This window comes from Oncorhynchus kisutch, linkage group LG4 (genome assembly GCF_002021735.2).
Source record: "Oncorhynchus kisutch isolate 150728-3 linkage group LG4, Okis_V2, whole genome shotgun sequence".
NCBI lineage: Eukaryota > Metazoa > Chordata > Actinopteri > Salmoniformes > Salmonidae > Oncorhynchus > Oncorhynchus kisutch.
In genome coordinates, this window is record NC_034177.2 from 12069761 (window position 1) to 12089485 (window position 19725).

Below are 19725 nucleotides of genomic sequence, written 5' to 3' on the forward strand. Positions count from 1 at the left end.
GCCATGTATTTAGAAAGTTGTAGAATTTTCAGTTACATAGCATTATTTAAATATATCCCCATGTAATGTTAATGGGGAGCTAACATGGCTGCCATAGAATATTGCAGTGTCATGTAAATGCATCACAATGCAGAAACCTCAATGTCCCTACTTTCTAAATACATGGCTGGGATTACACCTACTGGGGACATTTATACACAAAAATATGAACTCAACATGCAACAATTTCAAATATTTTAGTTACAGATAATTTAAGGAAATCCATTAATTAAAATAAATTAATTAGGCCCTAATCTATAGATTTTACATGACTGGGAATACAGATATGCATCTGTTGGTCACAAATACCTTTAAAAAAAAGGTAGGGCCGTGGATCAGAAAACCAGTCAGTATCTGGTGTGACCACCATTTGGTTCACGCAGCGTGACACATCTCCTTCACATAGAGTTGATCAGGCTGTTGATTATGGCCTGTGGAATGTTGTCCCACTCCTCTTCAATGGCTGTGCGAAGTTACTTAATATTGGCAGGAACTGGACCACGCTGGATGCTCAATCCAGAGCATCCCAAACATGCTCAATGAGTGGTGACATGTCTGGTGAGTATACAGGCCATGGAAGCTTCCAGGAATTGTGTACAGATCCTTGCGACATGAGACTGTGTATTATCATGCTGAATCATAAGGTGATGGCGGTGAATGAATGGTACGACAATGGGCCTCAGGATCTTGTCACGGTACCTCTGTGCATTCAAATTGCCATCGATTTCCACTGGCACGCTGGAGAAGTGTGCTCTTCACGGATGAATCAAGGTATCAAGGAGCACTCTGTCTGCCATCTACCCGGTACAGTTGACACCGTGATTCATCCGTGAAGAGCACACTTCTCCAGCGTGCCAGTGGACATTGAAGATGAGCAATTGCCCACTGAAGTCTGTTACGACACCGAACTGCAGTCAGGTAAAGACCCTGGTGAGGACGAGGAGAATGCAGATGAGCTTCCCTTAGACGGTTTCTGACAGTTTGTGTAGAAATTCTTCAAACCAACAGTTTCATCGGCTGTCCGGGTGGCTGGTCTCAGATCATCCCGCCGGTGAAGAAGTTGTATGTGGAGGTCTTGGGCTGGTGTGGTTTACACATGGTCTGTGGTTGTGAGTCCGGTTAGACTTACTGCCAAATTCTCTAAAACAACGTTGGTGTCACAATGTGCGCAACTGGTTGAAGGTAAGTCAGGTGCAGGAGAGCAGAGATGAGTGACAACAGGCACACTTTATTCATGCCCAAGGACAACAGCGATAATAAGTACACAAACGGTACAATAAACAAAACATAAGGGTCAAACACATACCCGGCGCAAACCAGCCTGATGCGCACCACACGTAACAAACAAACAATTCCACACACAGACATGGGGGGGAACAGAGGGTAATATACATTTAGTCAGATGAGGGAATGTGAACCAGGTGTGCGGATAACCAAGACAAAACAAATGGAAAATGAAAGGTGGAGCGGCGATGGCTAGAAGACCGGTGACGTTGACCGCCGAACGCCGCCCCAACAAGGAGAGAGACCGACTTCGGCGGAAGTTGTGACACTACCCCCCCTTGACGCACGGCTCCAGCAGCGCGCCGACACCGGCCTCGGGGACGACGCCCTGCGAGGTGCAGGGCGATCCGGACGAAGATGGTGAAACTCCCACAGCACAGATGGGTCCAAGACGTCCGCCATCGGGACCCAGCACCAGGTCTCCTCCGCATGCCTGAACCAGTCGTCCACTGCAGGAGCCTCGGTCTGACTCTGATGCTAAGGCGCCAGAGACGGAACGAACAGACGCCCAGCGGGACACTGGAGGGGAGCGGACTCTGCACGTAACGCCCGCTCAATGTCCGCATCCAGCTCCCATACTACCGGTGCCATCAGGCAGGAGGCCGGGAGTATGGGGGTAGGATCCATGGGCCGCTCCTCTGTGTCATACAGCCAGGACAGTGCGTCAGCCTTAACATTCTGGGAATCTGGTCTGAAAGAAAGGGTGAAAACAAAACGGGTAAAAAACATGGCCCACCTTGCCTGATGAGGATTCAGTCTCCTCGTTGCCCGGATGTACTCCTGGTTGCAGTGGTCAGTCCAGATGAGAAAAGGGTGTTGGGCCCCCTCAAGCCAATGTCTCCATGCCTAACAGCTCCCAGCTAACAGCTCCCGGTCCCCCACATCATAGTTTCGTTCTGCCGGGCTGAGCTTCTTCGAGAAGAAGGCACAGGGGCGGATCTTCGGTGGCGTTCCCGAGCGCTGAGAGAGCACGGCTCCTATCCCAGCCTCCTATCCCAGCCACCTCCACCCTGAACCCCAAAGAAGGAGCCAGATGCGCCAGCACGGGAGCCGAGGTAAACAGAGCCCGTAGGTGACCAAAAGCCCTGTCCGCCTCAGCTGACCACTGCAAACGCACCGGGCCCCCCTTTAGCAGTGAGGTAATGGGAGCCACTACCTGACCAAAACCCCGGATAAACCTCAGATAGTAATTGGCAAATCCTAAAAAACGCTGCACCTCCTTTACCGTGGTGGGAGTCGGCCAATTACGCACGGCTGAAATGCGGTCACTCTCCATCTCCACACCTGAGGTGGAAATGCGGTATCCTAGAAAGGAGACGGACTGCTGTCAGAACAGGCATTTCTCAGCCTTGACATACAGGCCATGCTCCAACATTCGGGCCAAGCACCTTGCACACCAAGGACACATGCTCGGCGCATGCAGCGGAGTATATCAGAATGTCATCGATATACACTACTACACCCTGCCCGTGCAGGTCCCTGAAAATCTCGTCCACAAAGGCTTGGAAGACTGACGGAGCATTCATCAACCCGTACGGCATGACGAGATACTCATAATGCCCTGATGTGGTACTGAACGCTGTCTTCCACTCGTCTCCCTCCCGGATACGCAACAAGTTGTATGCGCTCCTGAGATCTAGTTTAGTGAAGAAGCGCGCCCCGTGCATTGACTCAATCGCTGTGGCTATGTGAGGTAGCAGGTAACTGTACTTCACAGTGATCTGGTTAAGGGCTCGATAGTCAATACACAGGCACAGAACTCCCTCCTTCTTCTTCACAAAAAAGAAGCTTGAGGAGGCAGGTAAAGTGGAGGACCGAATGTACCCCTGACGCAGGGATTCGGAGACATATGCCTCCATAGCAGCCGTCTCCGCCTGTGACAGGGGATACACGTGACTCCTGGGAAGTGTGGCGTCTACCTGGAGGTTTATCGCACAATCCCCCCGACGATGGGGTGGTAATTGTGTCGCCTTCTTCTTAGAGAAGGCGAGAGCCAAATCGGAATATTCGGGGGGGGGGGGGGGGGGGGGGGAATGCGCACGGTGGAGACCTGGTCTGGACCTTCCACCGTAGTAGCACCAACGGAAAGCCCTAAACACCTCCCGAGCACTCTTGCGTCCACCCCGTGAGAGCCCGCCGTTGCCATGAAACAGTGGGGTCATGACAGGCTAACCAGGGTAGGCCTAGCACCACGGGAAACGCAGGAGAGTCAATGAGGAAGAGAATGATTCTCTCCTTGTGACCCCCTGCGTCACCATGCCCAGGAGAGCGGTTGGCTCCCTAATTAAACTTGGCCCTATTTGTTGACTGTCTAAGGCGTGAACTAGGAAGGGCTTAGCCACTGGAACAATGGGGATCCCTAAACTATGGGCAAATGATCTGTCTATGAAATTCCCAGCCGCGCCTGAATTGAGGAGCACCTTATGCTGGGAATGCGGGGAAAACTCAGGAAAGTTAACTTGCAAAAACAGGTGGGCAACAGAGGGCCCTGGATGAGAATGGTGCAGGCTCACCTGGGGTGACGCCAGAGTGCGCAAGACCTACTGCCTCGACCCCCAGAGGAACCAACCCGACACCGACCGGCAGTGTGCTCTCTGAGGCCACAGATGGTGCACGTGAAGGCCCCTCCTCTGGTCTCCCTGAGCGCAGCACCTCCCAGCTCCATAGGCACCAGAGCGGTGGTGCTGGGAGATGGAACCGACAGAGCTGCATCTGAACGTCCGCGGGTGGCCAGCAGGTAATCCAGCCAGATGGACAGGTCCACCAGCTGATCAAACGTGAGGGTGGTGTCCCTGCAGGCCAACACCCGACAGACATCCTAGCGTAGGCTGCAGCGAATGTGGTCGATCAGGGCCCTGTCGTTCCATCCCCTCCGATGGCCAGGGTCCGAAAGTCCAAGGGGAACTCCTGGGTGCTCCTCGTCCCCTGCCTCAGGTGGAAAGGACGTTCACCCGCCGCTCTACCCTAGGGCAGGTGAACTCCTCAAAGTGGTCCAGCGCCGCATCTCCTTATACCCACACGGCGTTGGCCCACTCCAGGGCTCTCCCCAAGAGGCACGAGACGAGGGCGGACACCCTCTCACGTCCCGAAGGAGCCGGGTAGACGGTCGCCAGATACAGTTCCACCTGTAGCAGGAACCCCTGGCAGCGTGCCGCCATCCCATCAAACTCCCCGGGAAGGGCGAGACGAATCCCACTGGGACCGGATACAGGAGAGGCAAGTAGTGGAGACTCCTGTTGTGCTGGGGAGGGCACTGGAGGGAATCCCTGTCTCTCCCAGCGGTCCATTGTCTGGACGACGTGGTCTATGACGGTGCCGAGATGGTGGAGCATCGCCGTGTGCTCCCGGAAGCGCTCCTCGACCCCTACAACAGGGGTACCTGCTCCTGCTCACTCCATAAGGGGTGTGGAATTCTGTCACGATGTGCGCAACTGGTTGAAGGTAAGTTAGGTGCAGGAGAGCAGAGATGGGTGATAACAGGCGCACTTTATTCATGCCCAAGGAAAACAGCGATAACGCCCAAAGTACACAAACGGTACAATAAACAGAACATACGGGTCAAACACATAACCGGCGCAAACCAGCCTGATGCGAACCACACGTAACAAACAAACCATTCCACACACAGACATGGGGGGAACAGAGGGTAATATACATTTAGTCAGATGAGGGAATGTGAACCAGGTGTGCGGAAAACCAAGACAAAAGAAATGCCGAACGCCGACCGAACAAGGAGAGGGACCGACTTCGGCGGAAGTCGTGACAGTGGAGGCGGCTTCTGGTAGAGAAATGAACTTTATATTATCTGGCAATAGCTCTAGTGGATATTCATGCAGTCAGCATGCCAATTGCATCTGTGGCATTGTGTTGAGTGACAAAACTGCACATTTTAGAGTGGCCTTTGATAATCCCCAGCACAAGGTACACCTGTGCAATGATCATGCTGTTTAATCAGGTTCTTGATATGCTACACCTGGATTATGTTGGCAAAGGAGAAATGCTCACCAACAGGGATGTAAACCTTTTTGGGAAATATGTTTTTGTGTGTACGGAACATTTCTCTGATCTTTTATTTAAGCTCATGAAACGTGGGACCACATGTTGTGTTTATGGTTTTGTTCAGCATAATAATAATAATAAATAGCAAAACATCATCATGAGTAGCCTAGCTATAGCTAGCTAGCGCAACCAATACATCATCATGAGAAGCCTAGCTATAGCTCGCTAGCTCAACCAATAGTGGCCAAGTCTTTGAGTGCATGCATCCTCCAAAGATGGAGAGGGAGAGTTCGTGGCTTGATCAGAGGAAGGTGGTCAGGGAGATGGTTGATTAAAATGTCTGGTTAAAACCAACAGGTATGTAATAACAACTCACTCAAAAACAAAATAGCTGATTTAAAACAGCCTTTAAAAACACTTAATAACTAAATGTACATATATATTGGAGCTCTCTGCTTAGGCTGCTACTAGGGAGCCATGGCAACTATACATTTGTGATGCATGTGGCCTGACAAGATCCATAAGAGTCCTAAGATGCTCTCAGTTCCTGGTCATAATATGTATAGTGTAAGACAGTGGATGCTGGTAAAAGGAGGATGGCCCAAAGTAATGGCTGGAATGGTATACCAATTCATGAATTCCTTTCACGCCATTACAATGAGCCCTTCCTCCGATTTAAAGTGACTTGGGTCTCCACTGGTATGATATATAGGTAGCTTTTTAGATTTTCGCTCACTCTCTCTGGGTGTCTTTTTATTTCTTTATATTTAGTATTTTATTTTTAGGAAGTAGATCAGCTTTAATTTTGCAGATAGACGGTGGGTTCTATCAATGTAATTGTTTGTATATATATATATATACTGTATATATTATTTTTTGTATGTATATATATACATATATATATATATATATATATATTATTTTTATATATATATCTGGTAATTGGAGAAAACTAATGGACAACAATACTTAAGCGTCTACTTCCAGCTAATACATAGTATACAGTATACCTTTTACAGACACGGTACACAGACATGGTGATTGTACATTCGTCACCTCTTTATTATTATTATTTTATTTTATTCCACCCTTCAGCTACCTTCAACCCCTCCCATCTATCAAAACAAAATTTCAGCTACCTTCAACCCCTCCCGTCTATCAAAACAAGTGATCTAATGATTCTGTCTCTTCACAGCAAAATCTGCAGAGCTGTGATGGTTGTATCCCCCATATATACATAACATTCTATTTGTTTTGCAATAATCTTCTTTCGTAATTTAAATTTAGAAACTCAAAGTTTTGAATTCAGCGTTGTTTTGTGTATCAGTTTTGTATCAGTTCAACCCTGTGCCATAGAATCGGCACATCAAACATCTCTTCCCGGCTTTTTTGCAACAGGTATGCCACAGCTGTAAATATGTTGGTCCGTAAATGGAAGGCCTACCTTTCTATGCACATGTTGCTCTTTGGCGGAGTGGATCTTGACGTGTTTGCGTAGAGAGCTGGGGTCTGTGTAGCGTTTGGTGCAGCCAGGGATCTGACATGCGTACGGTTTCTATAGAACATGACAAATATATGATAAGTACATGATAAGTATATGATTCAAAGCAACGATTTATTCTATAATAACAGCGCAATGAAACCCACAACCACGAGTCAAAGAAACCTAACATTGCTATATTGATTCATATAAAACCACAAGAACATGTATGCATTAGACATTTGATTATTTTGCAAAATAATACGAAAAAAAAATCAAGAACAAAAATGCAGACACAACAGGAATGAAATCTGATGAAATAAGAAAGCAAAAATAGACTCCTACCTTTCAGCTGAGAATACACAGAGTAACTGAAGAAATTGAAGGCAAGAGAAGGAATAAGAAAGAGAGAGAAGAGACAATTCGAAGGAGTTCAGTTTTTCTCCATTTTTGAAGTAGCCTACTACAAGAAACCAAATATAAAGCAGCATTTCAGTGCTCCAAAGATGACATTCTTTATAAGGTTTATAAAGGTCTAGTAAAGTTAAAGTGCAAACTGCACCAAAAGATGTGAGGGGCACTAAACGTGATCACCAAAGCAACATCACTACAGCAGTGTCATTACATGTCCTCATCTTCACACAATATTAGCAAAGAAAATACTGCATGTAGCCCCTTGATAGAGATTTTCCCCTTGTTTTTTCTCTCTCTGTACAGTGGAATATAAGGCAGCCTTTAAAGTGAAAGGCGATACGCCTCTTTATTAGCTCTCAGTTCGTACCTCGCTTTTTTCGGTAAATAACACGTTATTCCAAGCCGCTCTCAGCACCACTAATCTCCGTCCTGTTTGTTATTCCTACGCAACGCTGCCCCAACACAGACCCACAAGTGGAGAAAAGAGCGAGAGAGAAAAAAACAAGAAAACTTCTGTCTAGTATAAATATCATTACAGTTTAACATTATTTTTTCACTAAAGTGCGTTTGGCAGGGTGGCAGGCGGCGAAATTAGACTCTCGGCAGGGCGCTAATGCGCGGCCATCAGCTTCTGGGATGGCTGTGTAATTGGCAGTGTGTGTATACATACATACGGTAGTGAGGCTGGGTGGCTCAAGGCTGGCTGAGGCCTGTGGACTCTGATACAGTAAGACGTTGGAGGAGTGACAGACAGGACAAGTGAGTAGTGGCTGACTCAGGCGTTCCTTTCCTTTATACACAGCCATTGCTTTCCCCTCTGTAGCAGAGAGACAAGTCTGAGGCAGAACACTCCCCTCTAAACTAACGGCTGGTTATTTGACTTACCGTGACTCGCGTCAGACTAATGCCGGGTTCAGAACAACTGGGAACTCGGGAAAAAAACGAGGTCAAATCATAACGTCAGTGATCTTAAGGTCGGAAAGTCGGAGCTCTAGAAAGAGGCCTGATTTCCCAACTTGGAATTCTGAGTTGGATGACCGTTCAAAACAAATCGTTTTTTCCCCGAGCTCCCAGTTGTTCTGAACGCGGCATAATGCAAGGGATATTTAAATGATGCGTAGCATGTCGTGACACCGGAGGGACGGAGTGTGGGGTGATTGAGAATGGCGTGTAAACTCACTGACTGAGGTTTCAATAATTTGTATGTTTATTTCACCTTTATTTAACCAGGTGGGCTAGTTGAGAACAAGTTCTCATTTACAACTGCGACCTGGCCAAGATAAAGCAAAGCAGTGCGACACAAACAACAACACAGTTACACATGGAATAAACAAACATACAGTCAATAATACAATAGAAAAAGTATATATACTGTGTGTGGAAATGAGGTAGGATAAGGGAGGTAAGGCAATAAGTAGACCATACTTGCGAAATAATTGCAATATAGCAACTAAACACTGGAGATATAGATGTGCAGAAGATGAATGTGCAAGTAGAACTGTGATACTGTCAGAGATGGAAACGGGCATTTAAGCTTGGTAATAGGCACTAACGCTTTAATGTGTACAATTCTTCCAACACTCTAACCAGGGTTGGAAATGTGGTGCTCGGCACTTCTATAACAAACCAAATCACCTCTTGCCCTTTGTGCTGTTTATGCCCAATAATGTTTGTACCAAGTTTTGTGCTGCTACCATGTTGTGCTGCTGCTATGTTGTGTTGCTACGATGTTGTTGTGATGTTGTGTTGCTATTATGCTGTGTTTTCATGTGTTGCTGCCATGCTATGTTGTTGTCTTAGGTCTCTCTTTATGTAGTGTTGTGTTGTCTCTTGTCATGATGTGTGTTTTGTCCCATATTTGTACCTTATTTTATATTTTTAATCCCAGCCCACGTCCCCGCAGCAGGCCTTTTGCCTTTTGGTAGACCGTCATTGTAAATAAGAATTTGTTCTTAACTGACTTGCCTAGTTAAATAAAGGTTAAATACATATTTTTTAAAGAGTTCAAACATCAACATCACCCCATTCCACTTCTTTTAGGGCACCTGTAAGTGTTCATGACTGGATAGAACCATGACTCTAACCCTTTCTAATAGACATGATCTATGATCTACAGCAGAGAGGCCGTGGGAGTAGAGGAGAGTAGAACCAGTGGAGACTGTCTCCATGTGTGCTGACCGTGTCTAGGTGAGTACGCTGGTGCTTGGCCCGGTCGCTGGAGTTGCTGAAAGCTTTCTGGCAGCCGGGGTGCTGGCACAGGTAGGGCTTCTCCCCCGTGTGGCTCCGTAGATGTATCTTTAGGTTCTCCAGGCGGGAAAAGGCCTTGTTGCAGCCCTCAAACTGTTAGGAGAGGATAGATGGATAGATACACACATGAGAACATGCACACACACAAACACACACACACACACAAGCAGGAAAACACAGAGAGAAAGAGACAGAGACAGAGGGAGAGAGGATGGAGAGGATGAGAGACAGGGGAAGAAAAGTAGATCAATATGAGATGAAGGCGGTACAGTACAGTAGTACAGTACAGTAAACAGTAGTACAGTACATTATAGTACAGTAAACAGTGGTACAGTACATTATAGTACAGTAAACAGTAGTACAGTAAACAGTGGTACAGTACAGTACATTATAGTTCAGTAAACAGTAGTACAGTACAATAAACTGTGGTACAGTAAACAGCAGTCCATTACAGTACAGTAAACAGCAGTCCATTACAGTACAGTAAACAGCAGTACATTACAGTACAGTAAACCATGGTACAGACATGCCACAAGAGATTTCTTAACAGTCCCCAAGTCCAGAACAGACTATGGGAGACACACAGTACTACATAGAGCCATGACTACATGGAACTCTATTCCACATCAAGTAACTGACGCAAGTAGAACAATTTGATTTAAAAAACAGATAAAAAACACCTCATGGAACAGTGGGGACTGTGAAGCATCACAAACATTGGCACAGACACACGCACACACACACACACACACACACACACACACACACACACACACACACACACACACACACACACACACACACACACACACACACACACACACACACACACACACACACACACACACACACGATAACATACTCACAATACATACACATGGATTTAGTACTGTAGATATGTGGTAGTGGTGGAGTAGGGGCCTAAGGGCACACAGTTGTGAAATCTGTGAATGTATTGTCATGTTTTAAAATGGTATAAACAGCCTTAATTTTGCTGGACCCCAGGAAGAGTAGTTGCTGCTTTGGCAGCAGCTAATGGGAATCAATAATGAAAACAATACAACACAGTACAATACAGTACAGTACAGTAAACAGTAGTACAGTATAGTAAACAGTAGAACAGTACAGTACAGTAAACAGTAGAACAGTACAGTATAGTACAGTAAACAGTAGAACAGTACAGTAAACAGTAGAACAGTACAGTACAGTAAACAGTAGAACAGTACAGTACAGTAAACAGTAGAACAGTACAGTACAGTACAGTAAACAGTAGAACAGTACAGTACAGTAAACAGTGGTACAGTACAGTAAACAGTAGTACAGTATAGTAAACAGTAGAACAGTACAGTAAACAGTAGAACAGTACAGTACAGTAAACAGTAGTACAGTACAGTAAACAATGGTACAGTACAGTACATTATAGTACAGTAAACAGTGGTACAGTACAGTACAGTAAACAGTAGTACAGTACAGTAAACAGTAGTACAGTACAGTAAACAGTAGTACAGTAAACAGTAGAACAGTACAGTACAGTAAACAGTGGTACAGTACAGTAAACAGTAGTACAGTATAGTAAACAGTAGAACAGTACAGTAAACAGTAGAACAGTACAGTACAGTAAACAGTAGTACAGTACAGTAAACAATGGTACAGTACAGTACATTATAGTACTGTAAACAGTGGTACAGTACAGTACAGCAAACAGTAGTACAGTACAGTAAACAATGGTACAGTACATTATAGTACAGTAAACAGTAGTACAGTACAGTAAACAGTCTACAGTACATTATAGTACAGTAAACAGTAGTATAGTACAGTACAGTAAACAATGGTACAGTACAGTAAACAGTGGTACAGTACATTAAACAGTAGAACAGTACAGTACAGTAAACAGTGGTACAGTACAGTAAACAGTGGTACAGTACATTAAACAGTAGAACAGTACAGTACAGTAAACAGTGGTACAGTACAGTAAACAGTAGTACAGTACAGTAAACAGTACAACAGTACATTATAGTACAGTAAACAGTAGAACAGTACAGTAAACAGTACAACAGTACAGTAAACAGTAGTACAGTACAGTAAACAGTGGTACAGTACATTATAGTACAGTAAACAGTAGAACAGTACAGTAAACAGTACAACAGTACAGTAAACAGTAGAACAGTACAGTACAGTAAACAGTGGTACAGTACAGTACAGTAAACAGTAGAATAGTACAGTACAGTAAACAGTGGTACAGTACAGTAAACAGTAGTACAGTACAGTAAACAGTAGTACAGTACAGTAAACAGTGGTACAGTACAGTAAACAGTAGTACAGTACAGTAAACAATGGTACAGTACATTATAGTACAGTAAACAGTAGAACAGTACAGTAAACAGTGGTACAGTACAGTAAACAGTAGAACAGTACAGTAAACAGTAGTACAGTTCAGTAAACAGTGGTACAGTACAGTAAACAGTAGTACAGTACAGTAAACAATGGTACAGTACATTATAGTACAGTAAACAGTAGAACAGTACAGTAAACAGTGGTACAGTACAGTAAACAGTAGTACAGTACAGTAAACAGTAGTACAGTTCAGTAAACAGTGGTACAGTACAGTAAACAGTAGTACAGTAAACAGTAGTACAGTAAACAGTAGTACAGTACAGTAAACAATGGTACAGTACATTATAGTGCAGTAAACAGTAGTACAGTAAACAATTGTACAGTACAGTAAACAGTCTACAGTACATTATAGTACATTAAACAGTAGTATAGTACAGTACAGTAAACAATCGTACAGTACAGTAAACAGTAGTACAGTACAGTAAACAATGGTACAGTACAGTAAACAATGGTACAGTACAGTACATTATAGTACAGTAAACAGTAGTACAGTAAACAGTAGTACAGTACAGTAAACAGTGGTACAGTACAGTACATTATACTACAGTAAACAGTAGTACAGTAGAGTAAACAATGGTACAGTACAGTAAACAATGGTACAGTACAGTAAACAGTGGTACAGTACAGTACATTATAGTACAGTAAACAGTAGAACAGTACATACAGTTAACAGTAGTACAGTAAACAATGGTACAGTACAGTACATTATAGTACAGTAAACAGTAGTACAGTAGAGTAAACAATGGTGCAGTACAGTAAACAATGGTACAGTACATTATAGTACAGTAAACAGTAGTACAGTAGAGTAAACAATGGTAGAGTGCTGTAAACAATGGTACAGTAAACGGTGGTACAGTACAGTACATTATAGTACAGTAAACAGTACAACAGTACAGTTAACAGTAGTACAGTAAACAATGGTACAGTACAGTACATTATAGTACAGTAAACAGTAGTACAGTAGAGTAAACAATGGTACAGTAGAGTAAACAATGGTACAGTACAGTACATTATAGTACAGTACAGTAAACAGTAGTACAGTAAACAATGGTACAGTACAGTACATTATAGTACAGTAAACAGTAGTACAGTAGAGTAAACAATGGTACAGTACAGTAAACAATGGTGCAGTAGAGTAAACAATGGTACAGTACAGTACATTGTAGTACAGTACAGTAAACAGTAGTACAGTAAACAATGGTACAGTACAGTACATTATAGTACAGTAGTACAGTAGAGTAAACAATGGTACAGTACAGTAAACACTGGTACAGTAAATAGTGGTACAGTACAGTACATTATAGTACAGTAAACAGTAGAACAGTACAGTTAACAGTAGTACAGTAAACAATGGTACAGTACAGTACATTATAGTTCAGTAAACAGTAGTACAGTAGAGTAAACAATGGTATAGTACAGTAAACAATGGTACAGTACAGTAAACAGTAGTACAGTACAGTAAACAGTGGTACAGTACAGTACATTAGAGTACAGTAAACAGTAGAACAGTACAGTTAACAGTAGTACAGTAAACAATGGTACAGTACATTATAGTACAGTAAACAGTAGTACAGTAGAGTAAACAATGGTACAGTACAGTAAACAGTAGCACAGTAGAGTAAACAATGGTACAGTACAGTAAACAATGGTACAGCACATTAAACAGTAATACAGTGCAATACAGTACAGTAAACAATGGTACAGTACAGTAAACAGTGGTACAGTACAGTACATTATAGTACAGTAAACAGTAGAACAGTACATACAGTTAACAGTAGTACAGTAAACAATGGTACAGTACAGTACATTATAGTACAGTAAACAGTAGTACAGTAGAGTAAACAATGGTGCAGTACAGTAAACAATGGTACAGTACATTATAGTACAGTAAACAGTAGTACAGTAGAGTAAACAATGGTAGAGTGCTGTAAACAATGGTACAGTAAACGGTGGTACAGTACAGTACATTATAGTACAGTAAACAGTACAACAGTACAGTTAACAGTAGTACAGTAAACAATGGTACAGTACAGTACATTATAGTACAGTAAACAGTAGTACAGTAGAGTAAACAATGGTACAGTAGAGTAAACAATGGTACAGTACAGTACATTATAGTACAGTACAGTAAACAGTAGTACAGTAAACAATGGTACAGTACAGTACATTATAGTACAGTAAACAGTAGTACAGTAGAGTAAACAATGGTACAGTACAGTAAACAATGGTGCAGTAGAGTAAACAATGGTACAGTACAGTACATTGTAGTACAGTACAGTAAACAGTAGTACAGTAAACAATGGTACAGTACAGTACATTATAGTACAGTAGTACAGTAGAGTAAACAATGGTACAGTACAGTAAACACTGGTACAGTAAATAGTGGTACAGTACAGTACATTATAGTACAGTAAACAGTAGAACAGTACAGTTAACAGTAGTACAGTAAACAATGGTACAGTACAGTACATTATAGTTCAGTAAACAGTAGTACAGTAGAGTAAACAATGGTATAGTACAGTAAACAATGGTACAGTACAGTAAACAGTAGTACAGTACAGTAAACAGTGGTACAGTACAGTACATTAGAGTACAGTAAACAGTAGAACAGTACAGTTAACAGTAGTACAGTAAACAATGGTACAGTACATTATAGTACAGTAAACAGTAGTACAGTAGAGTAAACAATGGTACAGTACAGTAAACAGTAGCACAGTAGAGTAAACAATGGTACAGTACAGTAAACAATGGTACAGCACATTAAACAGTAATACAGTGCAATACAGTACAGTAAACAGTGGTATCGTAAACACTGCTAAAGTACAGTAGACATATCCCGCTCGGTTAATCCACCTTAACTATTCACAGTGACACGCGGCAATGGTCAGCCTGACATCAATATCAGTCAAGGCTGCCATGGATGGCCCACACAATGTGAGGCTTTGGAGCCACTGAGGAACATTGCATCAGGGCCCTTTCCTGTACAATCACTTACCTGTTACCTTAGCTGAGGGATTTGACGGCCCCTAACCCTAACTTGTTACCCTATCTGAGGGCTCTGCCCGGACCCTAACCCTAACCTATTACTCAATCTGAGGGCTCTACTGGCCCCGCCTACCTCTGCTGGCCCCACCTACCCGATCAGGGGTGAGAAAAGTGCACACACACACACACACACACACATGTTGTGTGTGCATGTATGTGTGTGCACGTGCGCTGGGGAACTTGGGCACTTGGGGCGGCAGGGTAGCCTAGTGGTTAGAGCGTTGGACTAGTAACCGGAAGGTTGTGAGTTCAAACCCCCGAGCTGACAAGGTACAAATCTGTCGTTCTGCCCCTGAACAGGCAGTTAACCCACTGTTCCTAGGCCGTCATTGAAAATAAGAATGTGTTCTTAACTGACTTGCCTGGTTAAATAAAGGTAAAAAAAAAGGTAGGGGAGTGTTGGGTTACACCCAAGGAGAGAGACACCATTCTTCTAATGGGACTTCAGTCCTGATCTGGGCTCAACGTTCTTACATGGGCTCTTCTATTCACTCACAGCTAGGACAGACCTTATATAATGTTACTTACCCTACATTATTCATCTCATATGCATACGTATATACTGTACTCTATATCATCGACTGCATCCTTATGTAATACATGTATCACTAGCCACTTTAACTATGCCACTTTGTTTACATACTCATCTCATATGTATATACTGCACTCGATACCATCTACTGTATCTTGCCCATGCTGCTCTGTACCATCACTCATTCATATATCCTTATGTACATATTCTTTATCCCCTTACACTGTGTATAAGACAGTAGTTTTGGAATTGTTAGCTAGATTAATTGTTGGTTATTACTGCATTGTCGGAACTAGAAGCACAAGCATTTCGCTACACTCGCATTAACATCTGCTAACCATGTGTATGTGACAAATAAAATTTGATTTGATTTGATTTGACAGGGCCCTACAGTATATTCACAGCTAGGAAAGAAAGGGACCTCTATTCACAGCTAGGAAAGACAGGACCCTCTATTCACAGCTAGGACAGACAGGGCCCTCTATTCACAGCTAGGACAGTCAGGTCCCTCTATTCACTCACAGCTAGGGCTGTTGCGGTAACCGTATTACCGCCACACCGGAGGTCACAAGTTATGAAGGCAGTCAAATTCTACTTGACTGTTTAGTCACGGTAATTAGGCTTCTCCAAGCTCTGATGCTGCTGATGGTCATTAGTAGCCTCCCAAACGTGTTAACTGCCTGGTACTCAGCACTCTATTGTCCTTCTAATCACTCTGACATCAATGCAAATGTAATCGAAAATCTAATCAAACACTTCATTAGAGCCCATGAGCTCATGTTGTGTAACATTTCTATAGGCTATGCGATTGCCTGAGAAAACAGAGTGATGGCCTCTACGCAAAAGAGGAGGAGACCATGAGCTTTCTATAGATTAGGCCTACTATATTTATTTCTCAACTTTTCTAATATTAAGCACATTGCTTCTCTTTTCAACAGGAGTATAGTCTACCTGGTTGGCATGAAAATGAACCACGGGAAAAGCATCCTCCATTCACTATTTAAGTGCATAGATGGTATGTATTTTTTCCCCTGCCCCTGTTTCGAGACAGGTGCATGATAATGGTCCATTCTAAATCAAAACAAATTTCACACATTTAGTATATGGTAAAGACAAGATTAAATCAACAATAGTCTGATGGGGACAATATTAGCCTATAATTAGTGAATGATATATTATCACTTGTGAATGATGCCCAGCATAAGAAACAGACTATTTTTTGCACCTTTTCAAATCATAGTCGCACACCTCATGTAGCCTAACCCATAGGCCTATATGTTTTCAAATCAAATCAAATTTTATTGGTCACATACACATATTTATCAGATGTTATTGCATGTGTAGTGAAAGGCTTGTGTTCCTAGCTCGAACAGTGCAGTAATATCTAACAATTCATAACAATACACACAAATCTAAAGTAAAAGAATAGAGTTAAATATTAGGATGAGCAATATCGGATTGGCATTGACTTAAATACAGTAGAATTGAGTACAGTAAATAAATATGAAATGAGTAAAGCAGTATGTAAACACTATTAAATTGACTAGTGTTCCATTATTAGTGACCAGTGATTCTATGTACAGTACCAGTCAAAAGTTTGGGCACACCTACTCATTCAAGGGTCTTTATTTTTTACTATTTTCTACATCATAAAGTAATAGTGAAGACATCAAAACTATGAAATAACACATATTGAATCATGTTGTACCCAAAAAAGTGTTAAACAAATCAAAATATATTTTATACTTGAGATTCTTCAAAGTAGCCACCTTTGCCTTGATGACAGCTTTGCACACTCTTGACATTCTCTCAACCAGCTTCACCTGGAATGCTTTTCCAACCGTCTTGAAGGAGTTCCCACATGCTGAGCACATGTTGGCTGCTTTTCCTTCACTCTGCGGTCCGACTCATCCCAAACCATCTGAATTTGGTTGAGGTCGGGGGATTGTGGAGGCCAGGTCATCTGATGCAGCACTCCATCACTCTCCTTCTTGGTCAAATAGCCCTTACACAGTTCCCACTGTAAAGCTTTTAGGAGAAGGTGTGATGGTGCTTTGCTGGTGACACTGTCAGTGATTTATTTAGAATTCAAGGCACACTTAACCAACATGGCTACTGCAGCATTCTGCAGCAATTCGCCATCCCATCTGGTTTGCGCTTAGTGGGACTATCATTTATTTTTCAACAGGACAATGACCCAACATACCTCCCCCTCCATGCTTCACAGTGGGAACAACAGACGTGGAGATCATCCATTCACCTACTCTACGTCTCACAAAGACACGGCGGTTGGAACCAAAATTCTAAAATTTGGATTCATCAGACCAAAGGACAGATTTCCACCGGTCTGATGTCCATTGCGCGTGTATTTCTTGGCCCAAACACATCTCTTAATCTTATTGGTGTACTTTAGTAGTGGTTTCTTTGCAGCAATTCAACCATGAAGGCCTGATTCATGTAGTCTCCTCTGAACAGTTGATGTTGAGATGTGTCTGTTACTTGAACTCAATGAAGCATTTATTTGGGCTACAATCTGAGGTGCAGTTAACTCGAATGAACTTATCCTCTGCAGCAGAGGTAACTCTCGGGTCTTCCTTTCCTATGGTGGTCCTCATGAGAACCAGTTTCATCATAGGGCTTGATGTTTTTTGCGACTGCACTTGAAGAAACTTTCAAAGGTCTTGACATTTTCCGGATTGACTGACCTTCATGTCTTAAAGTAATGATGGACTGTCATTTGTCTTTGCTTTTATGAGCTTTTCTTGACATAATATGGACTTATTTGACCAAATAGGGCTATCTTCTATGTACCACCCCTACCTTGTCACAACACCTGATTGGCTCAAACGCATAGAAAGGGAAAAATATACCATAAATTAACTTTTAACAAAGAACACCTGTTAATTTAAATGCATTCCAGGTGACCACCTCATGAAGCTGTTTGAGAGAATGCCAAGCTGTCATCAAGGCAAAGTGTGGATACTTTAAAGAATCTCAAATATAAAATATATTTGGATTTGTTTCAAACTTTTTTGGTTACTACATGATTCCATATGTGTTATTTCACTATTTTTCTACAATGAAAATGAGTGGGTGAATGAGTGTGTGTGTCCAGACATTTGACTAGCAATGTGTATAGGGCAGCAGCCTCTAAGGTGCAGGGTTGAGTAACCAGGTGGTAGCCGGCTAGTGATGGCTACTTAACATTCTGATGGCCTTAAGATGGAAGCTGTTTGTCAGTCTCTTCTCCCATCTTTGATGCACCTGTACTGACCTAACCTTCTGGATGATTGCAGGGTAAACAGGCCATGGCTCGGGTGGTTGATATCCTTGATGATCTTTTTGGACTTTCTGTGACATCGGGTGCTGTAGGTGTCCTGGAGGGCAGGCAGTGTGCCCCCTGTGATGCGTTGGGCAGCCAGACAAGATGCTCTCAATTGTGCATCTGTAAAGGTTTGTGAGGGTCTTAGGGGCCAAGACAAATTTCTTAAGCTTCCTGATGCTGAAGAGATGCTCTTGCGCCTTTTACAGAAAACTGTCTGTGTGGGTGGACCATTTCAGATCATCAGTGAAGTGTATGCTGAGGAACTTTAAGTTTTTCACCTTCTCCACTGCGGTCCCGTCGATGTGGATAGTTGCGTGCGCTCTCTGCTTTTTCCTGACGTCCACGAACAGCTCCTTCGTTTTGTTGATGTTGAGGGAGAGGTTCTTTTCCTGACACCACTCCGCCCTCACCTCCTCCCCTGTAGGATGTCTGATTATTGTTGGTAATCAGGCCTACAACTGTTGTGTTGTCTGCAAACCTGATGATTGAGTTGCAGGCATGCGTGGCCAAACAGTCATGGGTGAACAGGCAGTACAGGAGGGGGATAAGCACGCACCCTTGTGGGGCCACTGTGTTGAGAATCAGCAAAGTAGAGGTGTCGTTTCCTACCTTCACCGCCTGGGGGCGGCCATCAGGTAGTCCAGGACCCACTTGCACAGGGCGGGGTTCATAGCCAGGGCCCCAAGCTTAATGATGCGTTTGGAGGATACTATGATGTTGAAGGCTGAGCTATAGTCAATGAACAGCATTCTTACATAGGTATTCCTCTTGTCCATATGGGATAGGGCAGTGTGCAGTGAGATTGCGATTGCGATTGCATCATCTGTGGATCTATTGGGGCGGTATGAAAATTTAAGTGGGTCTAGAGTGTCAGGTAAGGTAGAGATGATATGATCCTTAAACAGCCTCTAAAATCACTTCATGATGACAGAAGTGAGTGCTATGTGGCGATAGGTTTTGATAAGG

General features: G+C 43.2%; 1 protein-coding gene across 1 annotated transcript in view; it reads right to left on the reverse strand.

The window, feature by feature from the left end:
• LOC109888516 (zinc finger protein GLIS1) overlaps nucleotides 1–19725 on the reverse strand; it is a 162470-nt gene that overhangs the window by 40075 nt on the left and 102670 nt on the right. Inside the window, exons 5-6 of the mRNA XM_031822432.1 lie at nucleotides 9395–9556; nucleotides 6767–6877 (exon numbers count right to left, since the gene is read on the reverse strand). Coding sequence (XP_031678292.1) covers nucleotides 6767–6877; nucleotides 9395–9556 — 273 coding nt within the window. The remainder of the gene's footprint in view (nucleotides 1–6766; nucleotides 6878–9394; nucleotides 9557–19725) is intronic.